Here is a 24,661-nt window from a genome sequence, read left to right as displayed (position 1 = left end):
ATTGGATTATTATCAATGTGTTTCTTTGATTTGGTTTTTTTTTTTTTTAAGATTTTATTTGTTTATTTGTCAGAGAGAGAGACAGAGAGAGAAAGATCACAAGTAGGCAGAGGCAGAGGGAGAAGCAGGCTCCCTGCCGAGCAAGGAGCCCGATATGGGACTGCATCCCAGGACGCTAGGATCATGACCTGAGCCAAAGGCAGCCGCTTAACCAACTGAGCCACCCAGGCGTCCCTCTTTGATTTGGTTTTTAATTGGCTTATATAATTGGCTGCTCCCATACTACGGGCATAGATATTTAAAATTGTTAGATCTTCTTATTGGATAGACCCTTTAAGTATGATACAGTGCCCTTACTCATCTCTTATCCTAGTCTTTGGTTTAAAATCTAATTTGTCTGCTATAAGGATTGCCACCCCAGCTTTCTTTTGATGTCCATTAGCATGATAAATGGTTTTCCACCCCCTCACTTTAAATCTGGAGGTGTCTCTGAGTTTCCTGCAGACAGCATATTGATGGGTCTTATTTTTTTATCCATTCTGATCCCCTGTCTTCTGATTGGGGCATTTAGCCCTAATTTACATTCAGGGTAACTATTGAAAGATAAGAATTTAGTGCCATGTATTACCTGTCAGGTGACTGTTACTGTATATTGTCTCTGTTCCTTTCTGGTTTATGTTACTTTTAGGCTCTCTCTTTGCTTAGAGGACCCCTTTCAGTATTTCCTGTAGGGATGGTTTGGTGTTTGCAAATTCTTTTAGTTTTTGTTTGTCCTGAAGATTTTTATCTCTCCTTCTACTTTCAATGACAGCCTAGCTCCATATAGTATGAAAGAAATTGAGGAAGACACAAAGAAATGGAAAAATATTTCATGCTCATGGATCAGAAGAACAAATATTGTGAAAATGTCTATGCTACTAAGAGCAATCTACACATTTAATGCAATCCCTATCTAAATACCATCAACTTTTTTCAAAGAAAAGATTTCAGTGAAGTCTGTTAAATTCTAAGCAATGAAGAGCCAGAGGTTGAGAATACAAGTAGAACTCAAAAGAAATCCAAGTAGAAAGAGTTGACTAAGCAGAGTTTTCAGCTGTCCAGCCAGGCTAGAGAGCCAAAACTTACAAGTCAGGCTCGACAAGGCAGCCAAATTTGAGAAGCTAAGATTTGAAAGATAGGAGGGCAAAGACAACACTGGATGCCAGTTCAACAAGGCATCTTATTAATTCTTAAGCTGCACAGGGCACTTTTTAAAACAAAAAGTAGATGAAAACTGAATAGAGATTTCAACAGTCTCATGGTGCTTGTGGATCAAAAACCGAAGTTCAAAAACCACTACACAGGAGGAACTTAGTAAATACTCCATGCCTTCAGCAGACTTACCTGTATAGCAATACTCTTATAAATGAAGGTAAGTACAGGTAAATTGAAATTTATGAAGACCCAGCTTAGGCTCTGACTGACTGAAATAATCTGCTCTATTCTAATTGTCCTCCAGACTAAGGGAGAATCACCGACAATGGATGAAATTATCATTCAGAGTCAATAGTTCTGTGTTCAGTGGTTAAGCCAGTGTCCTGGGATCGAGCCCCACATTGGGTTCTCTGCTCAGCAGGGAGCCTGCTTCCCCCTCTCTCTCTGCCTGCCTCTCTGACTACTTGTGATCTCTCTCTCTCTGTCAAATAAATAAGCAAAAATCTTTTTAAAAAATTTTAAAAATACAATAAAATTTAAAAGTCAAAGATGAGTTTAATGGCAGAATGGACACAGCTGTAAGTAGGATTAGTGAGCTACAAGATAGTTATAGATAATATACAAGCTGAAACATGTGTTATCTATGAGAAAGAACCATAAGACAGATCTGCTAAAATCATCAAAGAACTAACAGTCAAATTATTTTAATCTTAGGTATTAGCATATCCCAATTATCTGTACTATTCTAGGGTGTGATAGTTTAGGAGTGAATACAGCTTGAACTTATTCATGTTTAGAGGGTGTCTGAAACTAAGAACTAAGCAGATCCATCTACTCAGACCCTAAACATGGCCCTAAAGTAAACTGCTTAAAAAAACTGGATCCTAAATATTACAGCTGGTGAAGTTCTGAAGCATGTCCATATTCAAGAGGAGATCCAAGAAGCCAAACTGAAAGAACTGTGGACTGAGAGAATCTTCTTTTTAAAGATTCATTTATTTATTCTGAGAGAGAGAATGAAAGATAGAGAGAAAGGGAGAAAGAGTGGATGAGCAGGGAGGAAGGGCAGAGGGAGTGAGAATCTCAAGCAGACTCCCCACTGAGCCCTGCATGGGGATTGATCCCACAACCCTGAGATCATGAACCGAGCTGCAGTTAATGACTGGATGCTTAACTAACTGAGCCACCCAGGCACCCCACGAAATTTTTTTTAAAAAGCACTACCTTGAAGATTATGACTTAAACTTTAGAAGAACTAAGGTGATTGGCAGTGGAAGGAATCACAACATGTGTAACTCCTTAACTAAAACTGTATTAATTTTTGAATCAATAAATAAACCAAGTATATCTGAAGAATGCAGTATCCTTCAGACATTAAAAATATAGTAAAGGTAACAAACTGATGGTTGCCAGTGGAGAGGGGCAGGAAGTGGCAGCAAAATAAATGAATGAGCTGGAGAAACAGGCTTCCAGTTACGGAATGATAAGCCACAGGATGAAAGGTACAGCATTAGGACAGCAGTACTGTCACAGCATCGTATGGTGACAGACGGTAGCTACACTGACGGTGAGCATAACATATGGAGTTGTCGAATCCCCATTCTGTACACATGGAACTGATGTAATATTGTGTGTCAACTATACTTCAATTAAAAAAAACAACACAAAACGCAAATATATATGTAATTAAAAAAACTTTATACCAGGAATGTTTAGAATTTAAACAAAACATATGTTTCTAGAAAAACAAAAATTATAAAAACTGACACAAAACTGGGGCACCTGAGTGGTTCAGTCGGTTAAGCCTCCAACTCTTAATTTCAGCACAGGTATGATCTCAGGGTCATGAGATCCAGCCCCACATTGGGCTCTGAGGTCACATGAAGTCTACTTCTTTCCCTCTCTCTTCCTCTGCCCCTCCCCTCATTCATTCATTCAATCTCTCTAAATCTTTTTTTTTTTAAACCTGACACGAAATAGAAAAATGTGAATTAGTCCTTTATCTGTTAGAAAGACTGAATCCATAACTAAAGACCATCCACAAAGAAATCTGTAGGCCCATATGGTTTTACCCGTGAAATCTCCAAACATTTAAAAATAAGTATCACTAATATTACACAAACACTTCCAGAGAAAAGAAAAAAAGCAAAAAAACTTCCCAACTCATTTTATAAGGCCAGCATAATCTTGATACCAAAACATGACAGGACATTATAAGAAAAGAAAATTCCAAGCTGGTATCTTATGAACATAGATACAAACATTCTAAGCTATATGCTAGCAAACCAACTTCAGTAATATGTGGAAAGGATAATATAACTGATAAAATTATATTTCAAAATAACAAGTTGTCCTAATGTGTAAAATAATAATCAATGTAGTTTGTCACATTAACAGATTGAAGGAGAAAAACTATATACTCATCAATACAGAAAATGAATTTGATAAACTTAAACAGTTACTAATAATTTTAAAAAAACTCTTAGCATATTAGGAATAGAAGGGCAACTCTTCTAAAAAGTCAGATTTAAAACAAAAACAAAAACAAAAAAAGTTATCAGACACCAGAATGGTGAAATATTGAATGCTTTCCCCCTAAAGTCATGAAGAAACAAAAGTGCTCACCGCTCACCCTCAACACTGTACTGAAGTTTCTGGCCATTGCAGTATGAAAAAAAAGAGAAAGTACACAGATTGGAAAGGAAGAAATAAAGCTGTCATTATTCATAGGTAACACAAATGTGTATATGTAAAATCTAAAAGAATCTACACACTATTAGAATTAAGTGACTTTAGCAAGGTTGTTGTATACTAGTTCATTTACAAAAATCAAAATGCACTTCTATATATGAGGAAGCTTATTTCTTAAGTGACACTTTATGATAACATCAAAAAATGTCTAACACTTAGCAGTACATTTAACAAAGGATTTGTAAGTCTTATACACACACATTCACACAAACCATTTGGAAACAACACTGAAATTACAAGAATATCTAAATAAATGGACAAATAAATCACTCATGGGCTGGAAGACTCAATATTATTGACAGTAATCAACTCTCCCCAAATTCACACAATTCCAATCAAAATCCCAAGCATGTTTTTGTATAGGCATGAGATTTGATAAGCTGATTCTGACATTTATATGGAAAGGAAGAGAACCAAGAATAGCCAAGTCAATCTTGCAGAACCACACTGGAGGACAGAAGTTATCAGATATCACAGCTTACTACAAAGCTACAGTGACAATGTGGTATTGGCTCAAAGACAGATAACAGGCCAGTAGAATACAATAGGGAGTCCAGAAATAAACCTCTCTATAGCCTCCCACGTTTATGACAAAGAGACATTGAAGTATAGTGGAGAAAAGATAACTCTTCAATAAACAGTGCTGAGGCTATTAGATATCCACATGGGGAAAAAAGTATCCTGACGTCTTCCACGTATTATATTTTTAAAAGGTAGTAAAATAATAAGCTTCTTGGAAATATAACAGTAACAACTTATTGAAATAGGCAAAGATTTCTTAACCAGAACACAAAAAACACTTATATTAAAAGGAAAATTTCATAGACTATAGTACATTGAAATTAGGAAACTCTTGTTACAGCCAATCTGTGGCCCACTATTTGGGAACCTCTTAATCTATACAGTCAGATAATTTACTCAATTCTCATTATGTAACATTCACATAACTACTTTTGCTTTTGTGATGGATAATATCTTCATTTATGAAATTAAATCCATAAAACTCACAATAAGAACTTCAAATAACAGTGATTTCTAACAGCTAGGATTTTTAATAACTACTGGAAACTCAACAAGGAATGAAGTACAATTTGAATTTAATGTACCAAGTGGCATTGTTTTTTACTTATTTCTAAAAAATGCAGTTTTACTTCTAATATTAAATTCTACTAATAATACTCAGTTATCACAGATGATAAAAATGGCAGGGAGGCACCCAGTGCCCTGTAAAGGAGACATGAGCAAAAGCCAACTTAAATCATAGTAAAGGCCCAGAGCTGCTGTCTGGCTAGCCAAGGTCAGTCATTTGCTGCAACAAAAATAATCTCAAAGATACAAAGTAATAAGCCTATTCTTCTGTTTATTTAAATTGTAAAATCAGGTGGTTCATCTAGGATCATAGCTACAATAGAACAAACCTTTCTCTGAGTGGGGAAAAACAATTATACATTATTTTACTCAGAAAAGCCCTTAGATATGCGAGAACGGGAGAGAAGTATAACAAAGATAGCATATCAGCTTCTAGAATGCACAAATTTTAAAAGGTATTAATGAAAAATTTCATACGGTCCAACTCTCATTCTCTGCTCATGCCATAGCTCATAAAGACAATGTACATTTATCTTTTACTGTGTGAAGGGCACTGTGTTTTCACAAGTACCAAGCATTTACCTTTGCAGCAAGCTGTAGTCCAATTTTGTCAGCTTCAGCCTCTAATGTTCTACTGTATGGTCTATCAAACATATACTAAGAAGAAATAAGAAAGAGAAGCTCCATTAAGGATATTTATTTCATAATAAAAGGAGTAACAAAGTGCAATTTTTGAAATTAATTTCATGGAGCATCTAGGATAACGTTTTTATGCTCTCCATGATTAACATTTAAAGAACACCATGATATAAAACAGAAAGCGCAGCCTTTATTTCCTCCACCACAGATTAATATTTTAAAACATGAAAAGAATATTTAAAAAAATTATGCCTACAGACTTCTGGAGACTCTACAGTATCACATGGAGTACAGCAATCCCTCTTACCCACGGCTTCAGTTTCCATGGTTTGAGTTACCCACAGTCAACGGGGGTCTGGAAGCAGATGGTCCTTCTGACGCATGGACAGAAGTAGCCTAGTGCTACACCACAACGCCTACATCATTTACCTCACTTCAACCTGTCACATAGGTATTTTACATCTCACATCATCTCAAGAAGTTGATGCAGTACAATAAGATATTTTGAGAGAAGCCACACTCACATAACTTCTTTTTAACAGTATGTTGTTATAATTGTTCTATTTTATTGAGTTACTGTTGTTAATCTTTTATTGTGCTTAACTTATAAACTTTATCACAGATATGTATATACTGGAAAAAAACATAGTATATATAGGATTTGCTACTATCTGAGGCTTTAGGCCTATCCACTAGGGGTCTTATATATATTCCCCTCCCCACACCCCATGGATAATGGGGTAGGAGTATTACTGTACAGGTATCTCCCATTTTCCAAAAGTTTGCCTCACATTACTTTGCTTTTAAAAAAGACCTATATTAGTAACTGTTTTCACTAATCAAAAGAAATCCAAAGAGTATGTTTACTTTTATGAAAAAAAAAAAAAAGCCTAAAACCAAAGTGATATAACATGAACTTTCAGAAAGCAGTGGATACCCGCACTTCTATTTTCCCAATTATAATCTCTACCTACTGTGTAGAGGATCCCCTAAAGAAAGCTCACTAATGTGAGCTATATTATTATTTTGATCATTTTGTTCTTACAGTTTTAAATATTTTTTTAAAAATGTATTTATTTGAAGAGAAAGAGAGAGCATAAGTAGGCTGAGCAGCAGACAGAGGAAGAAGGAGAAGCAGACTCCCCAATGAGCAGGTAGCCTGACACAGAACTTGACCCTAGGACCCTGGGATCAAGACCTGAGCCAAAGGCAGATGCTTCATCAACTGAGTCATCCATGTGCTCCAGATCTTACATTTTTAAAGAAAACTGAAAAAATATAGCTACATAATAACCACTGACACTACTAGAGAATTTATTTCAGTTAGAAAATTAACCATAGAGCAGACTTTTCTTTCTTTGATAAATTATCTTAATGCTATCTTTCTGTGCTAAGTATTGATTAGTTAGGGAAATGAAATTTTCTTTCAACTTCAATAAAAAAATACAAATAGATATCATAATTTTAACTTTCCCAATTACTTGTATTTATGTGAATGCTTTCCAGTTAAATTCTAATTTTCAGTAAGTACTAAAATTTGTAAGCGATGGATCAATAGGCAGGACTTTTGAGAACAGAGTTATTAATAGAGGAAACACCTTTTCAGAGGTAGCTACATATCAGTGATGTCTAGAAATAATATGATCAATCTAATCCATAGTACATGGACTACTAGATATGACTTTCTTCCTTCTCAATCATGTCTTTTTTAGGCTGTTTAACTGTATTGTATCATGTCATCACTCTCAATGAGCAGTCTGCAGGGGTCCATCAAGTCTACTGATAGCATAACTGATTAAAAACATGGGCTTTAAAGGACAGAAATTTACACTCAAGTCCAAATGCTGATACTTACTAACTGTGAACTCCTGGCTAATTGTTTAACCTCTCTAACCCCGGTAGCATCATATGTAAAATGGAGTAGCAACAGCACTAACCTCCTAGGGTTGCAGACAGGATAAATTCAGGAAATAATAATAGCAGCGCCTATTTAATGAGTCATTACTTTGTACTGGGTACTACACTAAATGCTTTATAATCACTGATTCTCAACTGGATATGATTTTGTCCCCCAGGGACATTTGGAAATGTTTGGAGACTTTTTTTTTTTTTTTTTTTTTTTTTTTTTTTGAGAGAGAGAATGCACACAAGTGGTTTAGGGGCAGAGGGAAAGACAGAATCTTAAGCAGGCTCTACACTCAGCACGAGCCTTACGTGGGGTTCAATCTCACGACCCTGAGATCATGACCTGTGCCGAGAGATCATGACCTGAACCGATCAGGATCAAGAGTCAGACATTTAACTGAGCCACCCAGGTACCCCTGGAGACATTCTTGATTGTCACAACTGTGGGGGAGGGCAGATGTGGGTGAAAGTACTACTGGTATCTAGTGAGTAGAGGTCGGATGTTCAGAGTAGATGTTTAGAGGCTAAACAACCCACAATGCATGGGACAATTCCCCACAACAAAGAATTATCTAGTCTAAAATGTCAACAGGCTTAGATTGAGGGATCCTACTTTAAAATGCATCATTAGGGGCGCCTGGGTGGCTCAATGAGTTAAAGCCTCTGCCTTGGGCTCAGGTCATGATCCCAGGGTACTGGGATTGAGCCCCGCATCGCATCGTGGGCTCTCTGCTCAGCAGGGAGCCTGTTTCCTGCCCTCTCTCTGCCTGCCTCTCCGCCTACTTGTGATCTCTGTCTGTCAAATAAATAAATAAAATCTTCAAAAAAATAAAAATAAAATAAAACAAAATACCTCGTTAAACCCACAATAGTGCTCTGAGTTAGCCAGTAATATGCCAATTTTCAGATGAAGAAACTGAGACCTATAATTGGTGAAGTAATCTGCCTAGGTTCTATAGAATTTAGGTCTAACAAAGCCTAAATTCAAATATAAATCCATCTGCTCACAGCTAGTAGTCTTTTTTTTTTTTTAAAGATTTTATTTATTTGACAGACAGAGATCAGAAGTAGGCAGAGAGGCAGGCAGAGAGAGAGGAAGGGGAAGCAGGCTCCCTGCTGAGCAGACAGCCAGATGCGGGGCTTGATCCCAGGACTCTGGGATCATGACCTGAGCTGAAGGCAGAGGCTTTAACCCACTGAGTCACCCAGGCGCCCCACAGCTAGTATTCTTAACCCCTATACATAATTAATCTAGTGTTTATCCTAGTACCTAACATATGGTAAGTAATCAATAAATCTTATTACTAAGAGCTTCTAAAACCCCACCTGGTAGCACTCTATGTGGGCTACTGTATTATACCTAAATCTTTTAAAAGTACAAAAATATGACTCCCCAATGGTTATGTGAAGATTCCTGTTTCTTCTTTTCTCTGACAAATGAATGTCAGCAATTCCCCCTCCTTTATGACTTCACTATCAGCATCCCCTCCTGCTCTCCAATCATAAGGAGCAAAGCTTTCTAGAGAAACTTTTCCTCATCACCAAAATTACTGGGGGAGTCTTGATTTAGGGAAAACGAGCTCAAAGGAAAGTAATCCCTACTTTATTTTTAGTTTAATTATTAAAGAATTATATGAAGTAGTCCGATTCATCAAGTATTTCAGGGGGGAAACAGCTACAAGTTATCTTTCTTATGACAAAATCTTCAGAGTACATTACAGAAAAAAGCTATGTACTGATAAATGAGGGGAAAACCACATTAACTCCTTAGACTTCCCAGCATATCAATAAAAGAAATAAAATTCTAAATATAAGGCCCTATAACCTAAGTAATTACAATTCTTTTTTTTTAAGAACCTTTATTTCAATATAAATGCAGCCAGACGATACGGTAACACTGAATACAAGACTTAGTTATCCAATTTCGAAAGCAATTTGTCTCATTTTACGCATTAGATTTAAACAGCACCCAGATGGCACAATGATGGGTCCTCCACAAATCATTAAATAAACAAATGACAGATTGTTCCTGAATAACCAAACCTCCCAGGACAAGCGAAAATATACGAAAAAAGATGTAAAATAAAATAATAGCAATTATCAAGATTGCAAGACCTACTCTCAGTAGTGAAGTGTTCTGAACAAAATGAGGACCCCAATAAATTTTACAAAGATTATCAATGTACCTAAGTACTAAAATGAAAGTTAACAAACACCCAATAAGATTATCCTTTCAGGGGCACCTGGGTGGCTCAGTGGGTTAAGCCTCTGCCTTCAGCTCAGGTCACGGTCTCAGGTTCCGGGGATGGAGCCCCGCATTGGGCTCTCTGCTCAGCAGGGAGCCTGCTTCCCCCACCCTCTCTGGCTGCCTCTCTGCCTACTTGTCAAATAAATAAATAAAATCTTAAAAAAAAAAAAAGATTATCCTTTCAGTATTTTCCAGGTAATTTTAATTTAACTGGGAGTAAGGAGACAAGGGTGGTGGTAAAGCAGCTTCAGCAACACTGTGCCCATAAAAATTTACAGGTTTTAAGAGTTTCCCATCAGAATGCAAATATCTGGGGAAAGGGAGAGTCATAGTAAGTACACCACAGTCACATGAGAGACAAAACTACAAAGTCTGAAGGTAAAGTGATAGAAGAAAGGAAAGGATTTGTGACCAGGTTTTCTCTCCTTTAGACCCCCCACACACAGTATTGTGTTAGCCAAAAATTGCTAAGCCCTTGTAACACATCTGTCCCCCATCATTTAAGAGATATAGTATCTTCTAATTGGAATGCTCATTATTAAGAATATCCCCTAAAGGGACGCCTGGGTGGTTCAGTTGGCTAAAGTCGCCAACTCTTGATCTCCGATAGATCATGGTCTCATGGGTAGTAAGGTCGAACCCCGCTGGCTCTACACTCTGTGGGGAATCTGCCTCTCTCTCCCTTTCCTTCTGCCCCCTCAGCCTGCTGATGCCTGTGTGTGTGTGTGTGCATGTCTGCGTGTGCTCTCTCTCTGGAATAAATCAATCTTAAAAAAAAAAAAAGAAGAAGAAGAATATGTCCTAAAAATGAGAAAACTTAAACACTAAAATTTAGTAGCTGTAATTCATGGTATGTCAAAACATCACTGGTATACCTCTGGTATCTGTTACTTTACAGTAATATTTAAAATATCCTCATCACAGGCCATTACAAATTCAACTTACTGTCTCACACTTACCTCCTGCAGTTTAGACTGTATCCACTGGCCCAAAAGTGCCAAACTATCTCGAGGGCAAATGGCCCAAATCATTGTGAGAAAAATCAGACCTAGGAAATCCAATAAATGAACCAAGCTAGCCTTTTCTGCCTGAGAATAATCAAAATAATGAAAATTACTTTTAATAAATTAAGAATATACACCAAAAAATAAAAAGACAGTATATACCTACATTTTCTAGTTCATCAAGTATAATTGCATGGAATAATTTATATTTTAACTGACCTTCACCAACTAAAATTGCATATTCTTCTTCTTCTATGTGCAATAATTCATTCCTTCCCTTGCTTACATACTTGCTTATGTGTATATACATTCATTCATTCATTTACCGAGCCACCTAACATCACTTAGACACAATGACAGGTTCATGGATATGAATGTATATTCTTATATAGATATATAAGAATGTATGCTTCTTATATTAACAAGCATAATAATCTTGTGAAATAGGTACAATTACCCTATTTTATAAAGAAACTAAGATGGGGAAAAGCTAACAGAGTTGCCAAAATTCAGAGCTATTAGTAAAAGGACAAACCCAAGAAGTTTTAGTTTTAATATACTCGTTACTTTTTAAAGCAACCAAATGTGCTTATTACGCTTATACCTTTGAATAGACTAAATACTACCTAACATATGAAATAGTTAAAACACAGAAAATTCAGAAAAATGTTGGAAATTTATTTCAAATAAAAGTCTTTTGGACTTTATGACCTAATATATGAGGTATGATTCATCTACGCAAGTTTGCAATTTTATCACTCTGGTATTTCTCACTAGGAAATAGAGTTCTATGAAGTTTTATATTTATTTAGAACAGTAACCAATTTTACTTAAAATAGTTGTTTTGAGTAGTAATTTCCAAATGCAAGTTTAACACACTGGATTGTTTATCATTCCCTACTAAAGCTGATTAATAAATGTTAATGTAATGCTGATATTGACTGTATAGGAATCATTACTTGAATGTATGAAACAAGGCTGACAACTAAACATAATCACTTAGAACACTTCTCTTAACGATATAATCTACCCTCACAAAGCATTCTTTCTTTATCATATGAACCGTGTGTCATGAAAAACAATTATGGAATTATTTTAGCACAAAAGAGTAAAACTACAAATGATAAAGTCATTACTGAAGAGAACATCCTTGTTATTAATTATTAAAGAATATAATTGCTATTAGAGAGTTTTACAAAACTAAAAATTTTTTTAAATATGTATTTTTAGAAGAAAGAAAACATTAAAGGCTATATGAAATCAAAATGGAGACTGCTAAAAGAGAAAATACACTACTGATAATGTGTAAGACCTCCACAAAAAATATTGATAACTATTTTCAATATATGTGCTGCCGAAGCGAGCACTGATAGCTATTTTCAATTTTTAAGACTGGTATTTTCTTTTTGTATCTTATCTAATTAGCATTCCTGTCCTGACAGAGATGACAACAATATGCTGAATGAGGCACTGAACTAGAGGCCAGAAAAGTAAAGGCACAGAATATGAGCATCTCTAAAATGCTAAAAATGATCAATACTAATTGACAGGTATGAAGCCCTTTCTTGAAAGACAATCTATTTTGATTATTTAGATTTATTCTTATACATATCTGTTTGAGGAAAATGTTTTTTCTATTTTTCCATAACTCAAAAGAAACGAGGGAGACAATTACTATTTTTCTTAAAAAAAACACAACTGTGGCCAACCTCAATTTATTAATACTTTAAGGAATAGACAGAATTTGAGATGACTTTTAGAGAGATTAGTAACATTATCATTTCCATTTAAAATTAATATTACTTGCATTTCCAACATAGCATTTCACAATTCTTTCACTATTTATCTTATTGTTTTAAATTAGGAAATATACATTTTTCTAATTAATGTGGACAAAAGAGACATGCTTATTTTTAATGAATAAAAATAAATATATGAGTAAATAAATATATTAGGTTTTTTGGACTCATACCAAGTCAAACAGATGTGTATTCACAGGAGTATAAACAATCTTAATTCTATGATCCATTAAAATAAGCTCTGCCAATAATCAGGTAACTATGGTAAAAGGAAGCAGTGTTGGATTTACAAACACAAGAACTGGGCTAAAATCCCAATCTGTCAGTTGGCCTCATTACTCATGTTACTTAGAGTCTTTTTAAACATGAGGTTCCTTATACAGAATATAGAGATATTAAATACATACTTAATGAGGATGTTATTAAAATTATAATTGAGAAGGTATGTATTTAAAAGCTCAGCAAACTATAAAATGGCAAGACATCATTATTATTACTCTGCATTAATTATATATGGCATATCATTCCAGAGATTTTCAGAGATGCTCCAAGCAATCCTCTGAGAATGAATAAAAAAGCAAGAAAACTGATTTACCCACTTAAATAGTAATATCACTTTCATATAGTTAATTTTCTGAACAGATTACAAGTATGTTAATAATTATGGAAAGTTTAAAATCTAATTTTAAGTAATTAGAGGCTGCGAATAATTACTTTTTAGCAAAAGAGACAGGTGATAACAATAGTATTTAAGAGAAATACTAATTATTCAGGTATCAAATACTAAAGACCATAAAAATTCTCACAATTACCCAATCATATTTTTTCAGGTAACAGAATAAGTCAATTACTAAAGATTAAAATTCTATCTTTTAAAGAAAAAGAAAACTGAAAAGTCGGTTTTAAAAGATTTAACTTGCTAACTTCAAAGCGGTATTGTAAGAACTGAATATTCATTCTAGGTACTTACAGCATGCCCAAGTACTGCATGTGCTATTTCATGGCCCAGAAGGAAGGAAAGTTGATGGATATCAGTCACACTATTTAAAAGCCCGGTGAAGATAAACACTTGTCCATTCTGCACCATAAAGAAAATAATGTAAGCAAGAGGACACCTTAAAAAAACAAGGACATTAAATTGAACAATTAAACATTAGGTGTGAGAACTTTCACTTACTGGAAGCACGAAGGCATTTACATCTGGGGAATCAACCACATGGATAATCCAACTGATCTCAGAGATCCCTGGAATATCTTTATTGCATTCAATCAAATGATTAACCACCTCCTTAACCATTAGGTATCGGGCATCCTTCTCAGTGAGCATATCATTTTTAAATTCGTCCATCCACTGAAAGATTAAAAAGTCATCTTAAGAGAGTTGTAGCTCTACTACAAAATGTTTATACTGCTTCATGAAAAGTTATATGGCTACTTATTATTGAACATTTTAATTTTTAATTATGTAAAAATCTACATATACTAAACACTCAGATCCTTAAATCTGAATTATTCAGGCAAAGGCAATGTGATTTCTCACAAATGGAACGAATTCTAATAACTAAGATTTTTCATATAAATTGGTTGAAATAAAACTTTCATCTTTTCTATTAGCCTATAAACAAATAAAATGCTTAAATATGATTTCTACTTTCCTAAATATTTTGGAAAACAAAACATTGCCTAGGGGACAAAGATTTCACGTAAGGAAATAGAAAACAAAATTACTTTCATAACCCACTGACTAGAACAGCCTATACTTAATGAAAAAAAAAACCCTCTACCAAAAAAAGGACATTTCATTAATTTTAAAGTTTTATTCACACAGAATCAAAGGAAATTTCTGAAATTTTAGAATAGGCATGTCATTTTCTCTACACTATGTTGAGTAAGAGTAGCCACCACATGAAGACACTTTTCTGAAGCTATATTCATGAGAAACCCTTTCAAGTGTAGGAAAATTAAAGTTGTTCTGAAAATATTACTTTAATTTCCACAAAATGTGTAACTTCTCTCACATATGGAGCAAGAAGTTTATAACCTTCCCTGAGATGTATTAAAAATAGATGTTTTTGTAGCACTGGAATCTAAATAGTCTTTAATATCAATGGCATTTTTAGAAAGCACAAGTCACCAGTGTAAACTGAAACAACAAAAAATATTATTATACTAACCCTTCTGAAGTAGACAAAACAAGCAAAATTATACATAATAACAGCACTTTATAATATCTCTATAAGAACATGTGCTTCAATTTTCATATCAAGCAGGTTATTTGTAGGGAAAAAAGGATATATATGAACACATAATTTTTTAAAAGCGTCTAAGTGATATGAATGGTAGAAGACATACTAATTTAACACGAGGCCTGCCTCAATCTTTCCAGAATATTTTTCTCACACTTGCTTCAGGTAAGACTATCCTAAGAAACACCTCCAATCTCTGTATAAATTCTACTAGAAGAGATGCATCTTATCTTTACTAGGAACAACTTTTTAGTGAAAAAACATTGTTATTTCTTTTTTAATGATAACTTTCCACCGACAAACTCAGAAGCTTAACTGAAATAAAAAGCCACAAAGATTTAGCCATGCCAAAACTGTCAAGTGAGATGATGAGACTTTAATTCAAAAAATACTGAGTACATGCTATATATGTGTGTGCTAAGAACTAGAAAAAGAGGATCTGTCCTCAAGAAACTCTCTAGTGGTATAAAATGCTTAACTTACTTCGTACTTGCTAAGGAGTTAAGGCTTCTAACTCCAACTTTATTTTGCATTCAAAAAACATAATAAATTGCCAGAAATGATATTTTAGAAAAAAAATCCTATTCTACATTACTTTCAAGGTACAAAATTCTATTACATACCTACTTATCTAAAATATAAATATACTAAGCACTACTTTGTACACTGTGCTAGTACTTAAGATAAAAATGATGAAACAGACAGGGTCTGTGTTCCCACAGAGCTTAGGCTAACAAAGGAAACAGATCAGCAAATAAATAATTATGCAAATTATTATTATGTTACCCTCATGATAAGTGATTTAAGGGAACAGTACAGTATGCAAAGAGAAAACAAAAGTAGGAGACCTGACCACAATAGAGCCAAGCACTGGACACAAATACAAATGAGCTCATTCACAATTTAGTCTGTATGAAGGATACCCCCAGAGCCTAAAGCAGCCAACCTGCGTAACCCAGCCTGGATAATCAAGGAAGGCTTTCCTGAGAAAGTGACATTTAAGGTGACATGTGATGAGCAGGAGCTAGCTGGGTGAATGAGAAGAAAAGCAACGCAGGCAGTAGGAATACTAAGTACAAAAAGTTGGGGGCCTTTTGGGAAAATGCTAATTTTCTATCAAAGATCAGCATAAAAAAGTAGTGCATCTTTCATCTGAAGAAACTTTCCTGCTTTGAGTATTATTTAAGCAATCTAATTACAAACAATTCTTACTACTTACTGCTTCATATTCCAGTTCTGATAAAAGTCTGAAATGTTCTTTCCCCAATAATAGTAGCTTCCTCCTTCCCGTGACAGGACTCACTTCCAGGTGAGTAAAATAAAACACTACAAAGAGCAATCCAAAACTACTGAAACAAAGGAGTAACTTCCATTTATTCTTTCTTAAACTTTCTTTAAACAGTTCCTTCTTGTTAGGAGGAAGTGCCTGCCACCATTTCCTTATGCCCCTAGAGTAAAAAGAAAATTCAAAGTCCTGAGAAGAGTATCAGCACATATCACCAAAACTTAATCTTATGCTAGGATTTTATGTCTTCAAACACTTGAATTTTTGTGATATATTTCTCTGTGTAGATGAATTTTTTTCAACTTATAAAATTCTTAAATGATAAACAAGTAATCAGTTATATAGAACTATAGTTAAAAATTCTAGTATATGTGCTGCCAAAGCGAGCACTATAGTTAAAAATTCTAATGTTCATTACACACATTTTCTTCAGTTATTTTAAAGATGAACACTAAGTGAGTATCTATTTTACACAACTTCCATTAATTAACTTTTATTGACTGTTTACCACATGCAAACCACTATTCGAATTGTTACACGTATGTCATCTCATTTAACCTTCACAATAACCCCATTAGACAAGAGAAAACTGAGACAGAGAGAGAAATGAAGCAATTTGCCCAAGGTTGCAGAAGTGATAAGGGAAAACCAGTCAAGGAAGACAATGTGATCTTAGAGTCTGAGCACTTCACCACTGAGTAGGGATGAACTGCCCCCATAAACATCTGAGTAGATTATGGTACAATAATCTGTACCTTTAACCATGATCCTCCCCACTGCTCATGAGACTTCTGGCACTACTACTATCTGCCAGTACTTTAGCAAGGTATAAGGAAACTACCTCAGGATTGATTTTAGATGTTAAGTATTGCTCACCAGAAAAAAGTCCACTATCCCCTCAAGAACATGACAAAGGAGAAGTAATAAGGGCTTAAACACTATAAATAAAGAAATGAGAGATTGCATGGTTAACATGGGAGGAGGTCTAATTTCTACCAGGCCACAATACTCTCTGTTGTTTACTGAGGTTCACAGACATTTTGATAAGCAATGTTTTCAACACCGGGGCAAAATTTTCCCTCGTAAGTTCATCTGTGAAATCATAACAAAAAATTTAAGATAAATGCATTATTCTCTTGAGACAATTCATCTTATAAAATAACTTCAAGTTATCTTAATTTTATTAAGTGACACACCTAAAATGCCTCAAAGTGTTTCAACCTGAAGAAACTTAGGCCAGACTTATTTCCTACTTAAACTTTATATGACTTATTATTTTTTACTTAAAATTATGAAAACACAGCTTAAAAGAAAATGTTAAGTTGTTATAATCGTAACAAAAACAAAAAGTTAAAAATAATGATTAAAAAGGATGATAAAGAGCCATTGGTCTAAGAACCTGGGCTGAGCTGTGACAAAGATTCTCTCTTCCACCAGACTATACTCAAGCTTTTTTCAACAAGGCCTCACCTTTGGCTTTCTGTATTTCTCTCTCCATTGTCCAGTTTCAGCAAGAGTCCTGCTAAATCAGTTTACCCAGAATCCCCCATCCTCCATATCTGATCACACTCAGTATCTGATTAGGTTCGTCATCATTCGCCAGCCCCCAAGTGATATCTGATCACCCTTACCTGCCTTCAGCAAGAAGCTTGGTAGAGTCATGTTAGAGAGAATTCCCCCTTATTCCTAATGATTCCTCTTAGTAATTTTCCATCCACCAACCCTCACCCTGCTCCTTGGCTATAAGCTATAAGCTATAAGCTCCTTGGCTATATGCCCACTTGCCCATGCTGTATTCAAAATTAACTCTATAAATTCCCTCTTGCCCATGCTGTATTCAAAATTAACTCTGGTTCGATACTTAGGTCTCTTTTCCCCTACTGCAAAAGTCTTTCATAAAATCTGTATTTACTGTTTTAACTATTGTCTAGCTCTGGTTTTCTCTGACAGCCGTTACTTACATCAAGAGCTAACACAGCTGTATTTTTTTCTGGGTGCCAATGTCAAATCATAAGGAACACAATACATTAAGAGAATACAAGTTCTCAATTTCTGATAGAAAGAAAATTGGTTTAGTTAGTATGAGAGTAGGAGGGCTAGAAGGGCCTTCACAATCATCAAACATCAGAAAGCTTTATGAGGAGACAATGTTTGACTTTACCTTTCTTTAATAAATGGGGCAAATAAGACAAAACAAGATTATTTATGGGGGGGAGGTCTAAATTAAATATAAGGTACTATTAACTGTAAAAATATAATTATTATGAAGGACTACCCAAGAGAAAATAACAAAGATGTGTTGGAAATAGAATAGAAAAATATTGCCTAGAAAAATAGGATAGAAAAAAAAATGCTAGTTAAGCATTAACCTGGCTAGGAATGAGCCCATTCTTAAATAAGTAAAATTCTTCAGTTTCATGACCCATTGCTTCAGATTCTGTAAACTAAACACATGCTCTTATTACAAGCTATAACCAACATTTCTCATTCTTGTAATCACAAACATAAGATCTTTTAAAAAACATCTATATAAGATAATGTTTTAAAGATCATATTTTTATACTATAATATGCAGTAAATTGGGGCACCTGAGTGGCTCAGTCAGTTAAGCATTCAAATCTTGATTTTGGTTCAGGTCATGATCTCAGGACTGTGAAGTTCAGAGATCTCAGGTTCCGTGCTCAGTGCAAAGTTTACTTAGGATTCTCATCCTTTCCCTCTGCCCCTCCCCCTTCTGTCTGTCTGTCTGTCTCTCTCCCCCAAGTAAATAAATAAATAAAATCTTTAAAAAAATAATATGCAGTAAATCATTTCAAAATTACTAAATCATACTTAACAAAACTGGGTAGGACCATCTGTTTAGAAACTTAATTTTGAGCTAAATATGGGTGGGAAATCTAATTAAAAGTACAGTTTTATAAATACATTGTAATATAAAAATTTACTTTTTTAGAAGTTTTTTACCTGCCTACAATGATTGCAAATAATTTTTGCACTGGCTTGAGAATTATCAACAAGAGAGGAACCGGAGCAGCTTGAAACCGAGGAGAAGTGTGGAAACTCCTGATGTCTCTTTCATGAAGACAGTTTAGAGGATGCAATAGTGTAAGAGCAGGAACTCCTGTAACTTCTTTTATATGTAGTTGTCTTGAAAAAGAGTCATTCCACACAGTACATTTTGGGGTAACCATCCCAATTTCCTTACATCTCGTGCTCAAGAGGCATCCTGGTCTTTCGTTACTGAAGGTCTTAGAGAAAGAAAAATTTTCAGGTAGAAAAGTCAACCTGTCATACTGATTTACTCCCAGACCCTGATACTTATTAACTACATGATTAATTTGAACTTGATGACAGCCTGGTGACGTTACAGCTCGTGTGTTACATTTTCTCCAGTGGGCCATCAAATGAAATCGGAAGAAAACACAGTTTCTAGTAGCAGATTTCAGTCCATAGATTAAGTTCATCTTTCTTCTCCTTGATTATCTGGAACACACACACACAAAACTAAGTTAAAAAAAAATCTCTGGAAAATACGTATTTACAAAACTGGGAACATAACTCTTAAGAAATAGGTGTGTCAAAAAGGTTGATATCCAGGATCTATAAAGAACTTCTCAAACTCAACACACACAAAACAGATAATCATATCAAAAAATGGGCAGAAGATGTGAACAGACACTTTTCCAATGAAGACATACAAACGGCTATCAGACACATGAAAAAATGTTCATCATCACTAGCCATTAGGGAGATTCAAATTAAAACCACACTGAGATACCACCTTACACCAGTTAGAATGGCCAAAATTAGCAAGACAGGAAACAACATGTATTGGAGAGGATGTGGAGAAAGGGGAACCCTCTTACACTGTTAGTGGGAATGCAAGTTGGTGCAGCCACTTTGGAGAACAGTGTGGAGATTCCTCAAGAAATTAAAAATAGAGCTTCCCTATGACCCCACAATTGCACTACTGGGTATTTACCCCAAAGATACAGATGTAGTGAAAAGAAGGGCCATCTGTACCCCAATGTTTATAGCAGCAATGGCCACGGTCGCCAAACTGTGGAAAGAACCAAGATGCCCTTCAACGGACGAATGGATAAGGAAGATGTGGTCCATATACATTACGGAGTATTATGCCTCCATCAGAAAGGATGACAACCCAACTTTTGTATCAACATGGATGGGACTGGAAGAGATTATGCTGAGTGAAATAAGTCAAGCAGAGAGAGTCAATTATCATATGGTTTCACTTATTTGCAGAGCATAACAAATAACATGGAGGACATGGGGAGATGGAGAGGAGAAGGGAGTTCAGGGAAATTGGAAGGGGAGGTGAACAATGAGAGACTATGGACTCTGAAAAACAACCTTAGGGTTTTGAAGGGGCGGGGGGTGGGAGGTTGGGGGAGCCAGGTGGTGGGTATTAAGGAGGGTACGTATTGCATGGAGCACTGGATGTGGTGCAAAAACAATGAAAATTGTTACGATGAAAAGAAATTTTAAAAAATAAATAAATGGAATTAAAAAAAAAAAAAGAAATAGGTGTGTCAATTGTTCTTCCCCTGACATATTTCAGACTGAATTACCTTGGGTTTCTACCACCACACCCATGCAATACAAACCAAACAGTTTTTACTCACTTTTTTTCCCCCTCGACAACACATCCTTAGAAATGTGGATTTTGTTTTCTCCTTTTCATTTTTTAGTTTCAGCTGGGGGAAATCTTTTTATTTTAGCAGTTAAATTATTGGGGAATAAGAAATGGATTAAGCAAAAATAACAATAGGTTTAGCAACTGGCAGTAAGTAAAAGGAAAGCACCTAATGGAATAGTAAAATCTAAGTTTAAAAATTTATTTTTTAAAATACAATCTGTGGGGCACCTGGGTGGCTCAGTGAGTTAAAGCCTCTGCCTTCGGCTCAGGTCATGATCCCAGGGTCCTGGGATCAAGCCCCGCATCGGGCTCTCTGCTCAGCCTCTCTCTGCTTGCCTCTCTGCCTACTTGTGAGCTCTCTGTCAAATAAATAAATAGTCTTTAAAAATAAAATAAAATAAAATAAAAATAAAAATAAAATAAAATACAATCTTATCCTTTCAAATATAATCCTCATATTACTGATGGGGTCAAGATGGAATAAGATGAACTAGACTTATCCTCCCACTGAAAACAAATGAAAAAACAGAATAAATAAAACAATGGTTTCAACACACTGGACATCAGGCAATGAAGACCATTAACCCCTGAGAGATGGAAAACAAATGTGATGAGCCCTACAATTGCCCCAGCTTCCTACCTAGAGAATTTCCAGGCCACTATGTAGACAGGGGAAACCTAGCACAACCCAACAATGTTCCTAAATTGGAGAGATGAAGCTGGGAGTTCATGTAGGGCACAGAAACAAAACCCCGCAGAGCAGAGTACAAGAGAAGACACAGTTGTGCAGAGAAAGAATTCCAGAAGGTGTTAGGCAGGGAAATCTGCTTGGTGTCCTCAACTGAGTTCTAAACAGGGCATTCATGTGAAGAAAGCCCCTAAATATGGGAAAGAATCACTTGACAGGATTAGAGGAGCAATATTCAGGGCCCGTGGAAGGCAGACAAGAGTGCCTATTTCTACTCTTCAAAGTGGAAAACCTCTGAATTCACGGGGCATTGGGTAAAGTACTCAGAAGAGTTTTGCCCCACTAGAGAAAAATTAGTCCTAGACTAAAAGCTACTCTGGCATACCCAACCAAGATTAAAAGCAACACTAGCCATACCCAACCAAGATTAAAAGCAAGACTAAAAAAGATCAAACTGCTTTCCAGGAACTTAAGCACATTCTAGAAAAAAGCTTAAAAACATTTAAAAGAATATAAAAATATCTACCACTAATAAGGTAAAATTCATAATTAAAAATTACCAGCAGCCAAGATGCAGGATATGTGAACCATAATTAGGAAAAATATTAATAAAAACTCAGTCCTCAATAACATGAGCGACAGCATTGACTGATTAAGGATATTAAAGTAGTTATTACAACTATATCCTCTGTGTTTAGGAACTTAAAGGAAAATCTGAGAATGTTATGTAGAGACATGGAGTATGTTTTTTTAAAAAGACTTACAAAGAACATGGAGACAAGAAAAGTACAATGCCTTCAATGAAAATTACACTGGATGACACTAAGCAGATTAGATATTGTAACAGTGAAATAAAGACTTGTGAACATGACATATCAATAGGGACCAAGAAAGCCAAAATAAAAAACCAAGGGGGAAAAAAAGGCACAGAGTATCAGGAAGATGTAGGATAAGTCAAGTGGCCTAATATATGTATAACTGGAGTCCCTGAAAAGAGGGGAAGGATGGTAGTAGATAGATAGAAAAAAGGAGGGAGGGAGGGAGGAAGCGAGGAAGGAAGAAAGAAAGAGAGAGAAAAAGAAAAACTTGGAAAAATAATGGCCAACATTTTCCAAATTTCATGAAAACTGTAAACCCACAAATCTAAGAAATTTAAAAAGCCATACACATAGTAAACACAAAGGAAACTTACTTAAAGATATGTCCTAATCAAATTTCTTAAAACGAGTGGAAGAGAAAAATTTAAATTTCACACCTTTGATGAAATGGACCAATTCCTTGACAAACGCAAACTACCAAAGCTAATTCAGAAAGAAATGGATATATCTGAAAAGCCTTATATTCATTTTTTTAAATTGAACTTGTAGTTAAAAACCTCCCTGCAAAGAATGCTCCCAGCCCAAATATCTTCACTGGGCAATTCTACCAAACATTTAAGAATGAATTATAATAAAAATTCTATTCAAACTCTTCCAGGAAATTGAAAAGAAATTAATAGTTTATATTTTATTCCATAAGATCTGCATTACTGTGATACTAAAGCCAGAAAAAAATTACAAGACTATAGAGTAATATCTCTCATGAACATAGATACACAACAACATTTTAGAAAATCGAATTCAACAATATATAAAAAGACTACTTCATAACCAGCTGAGATTTGTCCCAGGAATGTAAGTTTAAATAAAAATTCATAAAGCAATGTAATCCACCCTATTTATTGAAAAAGAAACACTACATGATCATCTCAATAAAGAAAAAGTATTTTTTTAAAGATTTTATTTATTTGTCAGAGGGAGCGAGCAAGAGAGCACAAGCAGGGGGAGCCACAAGCAGAGGGAGAAGTAGGCTGCCCGCTGAGCAAGGAGCACAATGCAGAACTTGACCCCAGACCCCAGGACCATGACCTGAGCTGAAGGCAGACACTTAACTGACTGAGCCACCAGGGTGCCCTAGAAAAAGCATTTGATAAAAAACCACATCCAACCCTGATAAAAACAAAAACAAAACAAAACAAAACAAAAAAAAACCTCTCAGTAAACTACAACACCTACAGAAAACTATAACCAACAGCATATTTATTGGAGAAAGACGATACTTTCCTCCTAAGATCATTACTATGTCAAGGATGCTCACTCTTACCACTTAAATTCAATATTGTACTGGAGAACCTAGTCAACACAATAGAATGAATAAATGTCTAATTAAATAAATGGCACACAGACAAGCAACATATAAGCTAAATGGCCTTTATGCCTACGTAACATGATCATCTATTTTTAAAATCCAAAGATAGGGGCACCTGGGTGGCTCAGTGGGTTGAAGCCTCTGCCTTTGGCTCAGGTCATGATGCTCAGGTCATGATCCTAGGGTCCTGGGATCCAGCCCCACATCGGGCTCTCTGCTCATCAGAGAGCCTGCTCCCCTTCCTCTCTCTGCCTGCCTCTTTGCCTACTTGTGATCTGTCTGTCAAATAAATAAATAAAATCTTTAAAAAACAGAATAAATTTTTTTAAAAATCCAAAGATATAATGAATTTAGTTAGGGGGCAGGATACAAAAGCAATATACAAAAACAATTTTATCTCTATATACTATCAAGTGAGAGAAGCCAGACCCTACACCCTCCAAAAAAGTGCATACTCTATGATTCCAGCTCTACAATATAAACTGCAGAAAATGCAAAATAATTTATATTTCAAAGAGATCAATGATTGCCTGTGGATGGGAAGGTAAAAATCAGGAAAGAGATTATAAAGTTTTAGAGATAACAAATATGTTCACTATTTTTACTGTGGTGTTAGTTTCACAGCTTTACACACATGCCAAAACCTACACTATACAGCTTAAATATGTACAATTTATTTTATATCAATTACATATCAATTAAACTATTTTTCAAAAGATACTAAAAAGAGACAACAATAAAATGCAATGTGTGAACTCTGATTAGAAGTTAGTTTGAAAGAAAAAAAACAGCTTTAGGAGATAACTGGGACTCTTGGGGGAATTTACACATGGATTTGCTTTTAGGTTATTTTAGGTAAGTACTGCTTATTAGATGATAATGATGTGGTTATGTAGGTGAATATCTTATACCTGACTGAGTACTTGCTGAAGTAGCTCTTTATGATGAATAAAATTCATCATTTCAAAT

The 24,661-nt window shown here is 35.2% G+C and overlaps 1 protein-coding gene across 3 annotated transcripts in view; it reads right to left on the bottom strand.

Moving 5' to 3' along the window:
* The window catches only part of OMA1 (OMA1 zinc metallopeptidase), an 82,938-nt gene that overhangs the window by 53,520 nt on the left and 4,757 nt on the right, over window positions 1-24,661 (bottom strand). For all 3 annotated transcript variants that reach the window (XM_045984012.1, XM_045983934.1, XM_045984088.1), the window contains exons 2-7: window positions 19,125-19,643; window positions 16,095-16,323; window positions 13,807-13,980; window positions 13,600-13,707; window positions 10,786-10,914; window positions 5,617-5,691 (exon numbers count right to left, since the gene is read on the bottom strand). In XM_045984012.1, coding sequence (XP_045839968.1) covers window positions 5,617-5,691; window positions 10,786-10,914; window positions 13,600-13,707; window positions 13,807-13,980; window positions 16,095-16,323; window positions 19,125-19,624 — 1,215 coding nt within the window. In that variant the 5' untranslated portion in view covers window positions 19,625-19,643. The remainder of the gene's footprint in view (window positions 1-5,616; window positions 5,692-10,785; window positions 10,915-13,599; window positions 13,708-13,806; window positions 13,981-16,094; window positions 16,324-19,124; window positions 19,644-24,661) is intronic.

Source organism: Meles meles, chromosome 1 (genome assembly GCF_922984935.1).
Source record: "Meles meles chromosome 1, mMelMel3.1 paternal haplotype, whole genome shotgun sequence".
NCBI classification, from domain to species: Eukaryota; Metazoa; Chordata; class Mammalia; order Carnivora; family Mustelidae; genus Meles; species Meles meles.
Note: the sequence above shows the minus strand (reverse complement) of the source record. Positions and strands in the feature narration are given on the sequence as shown.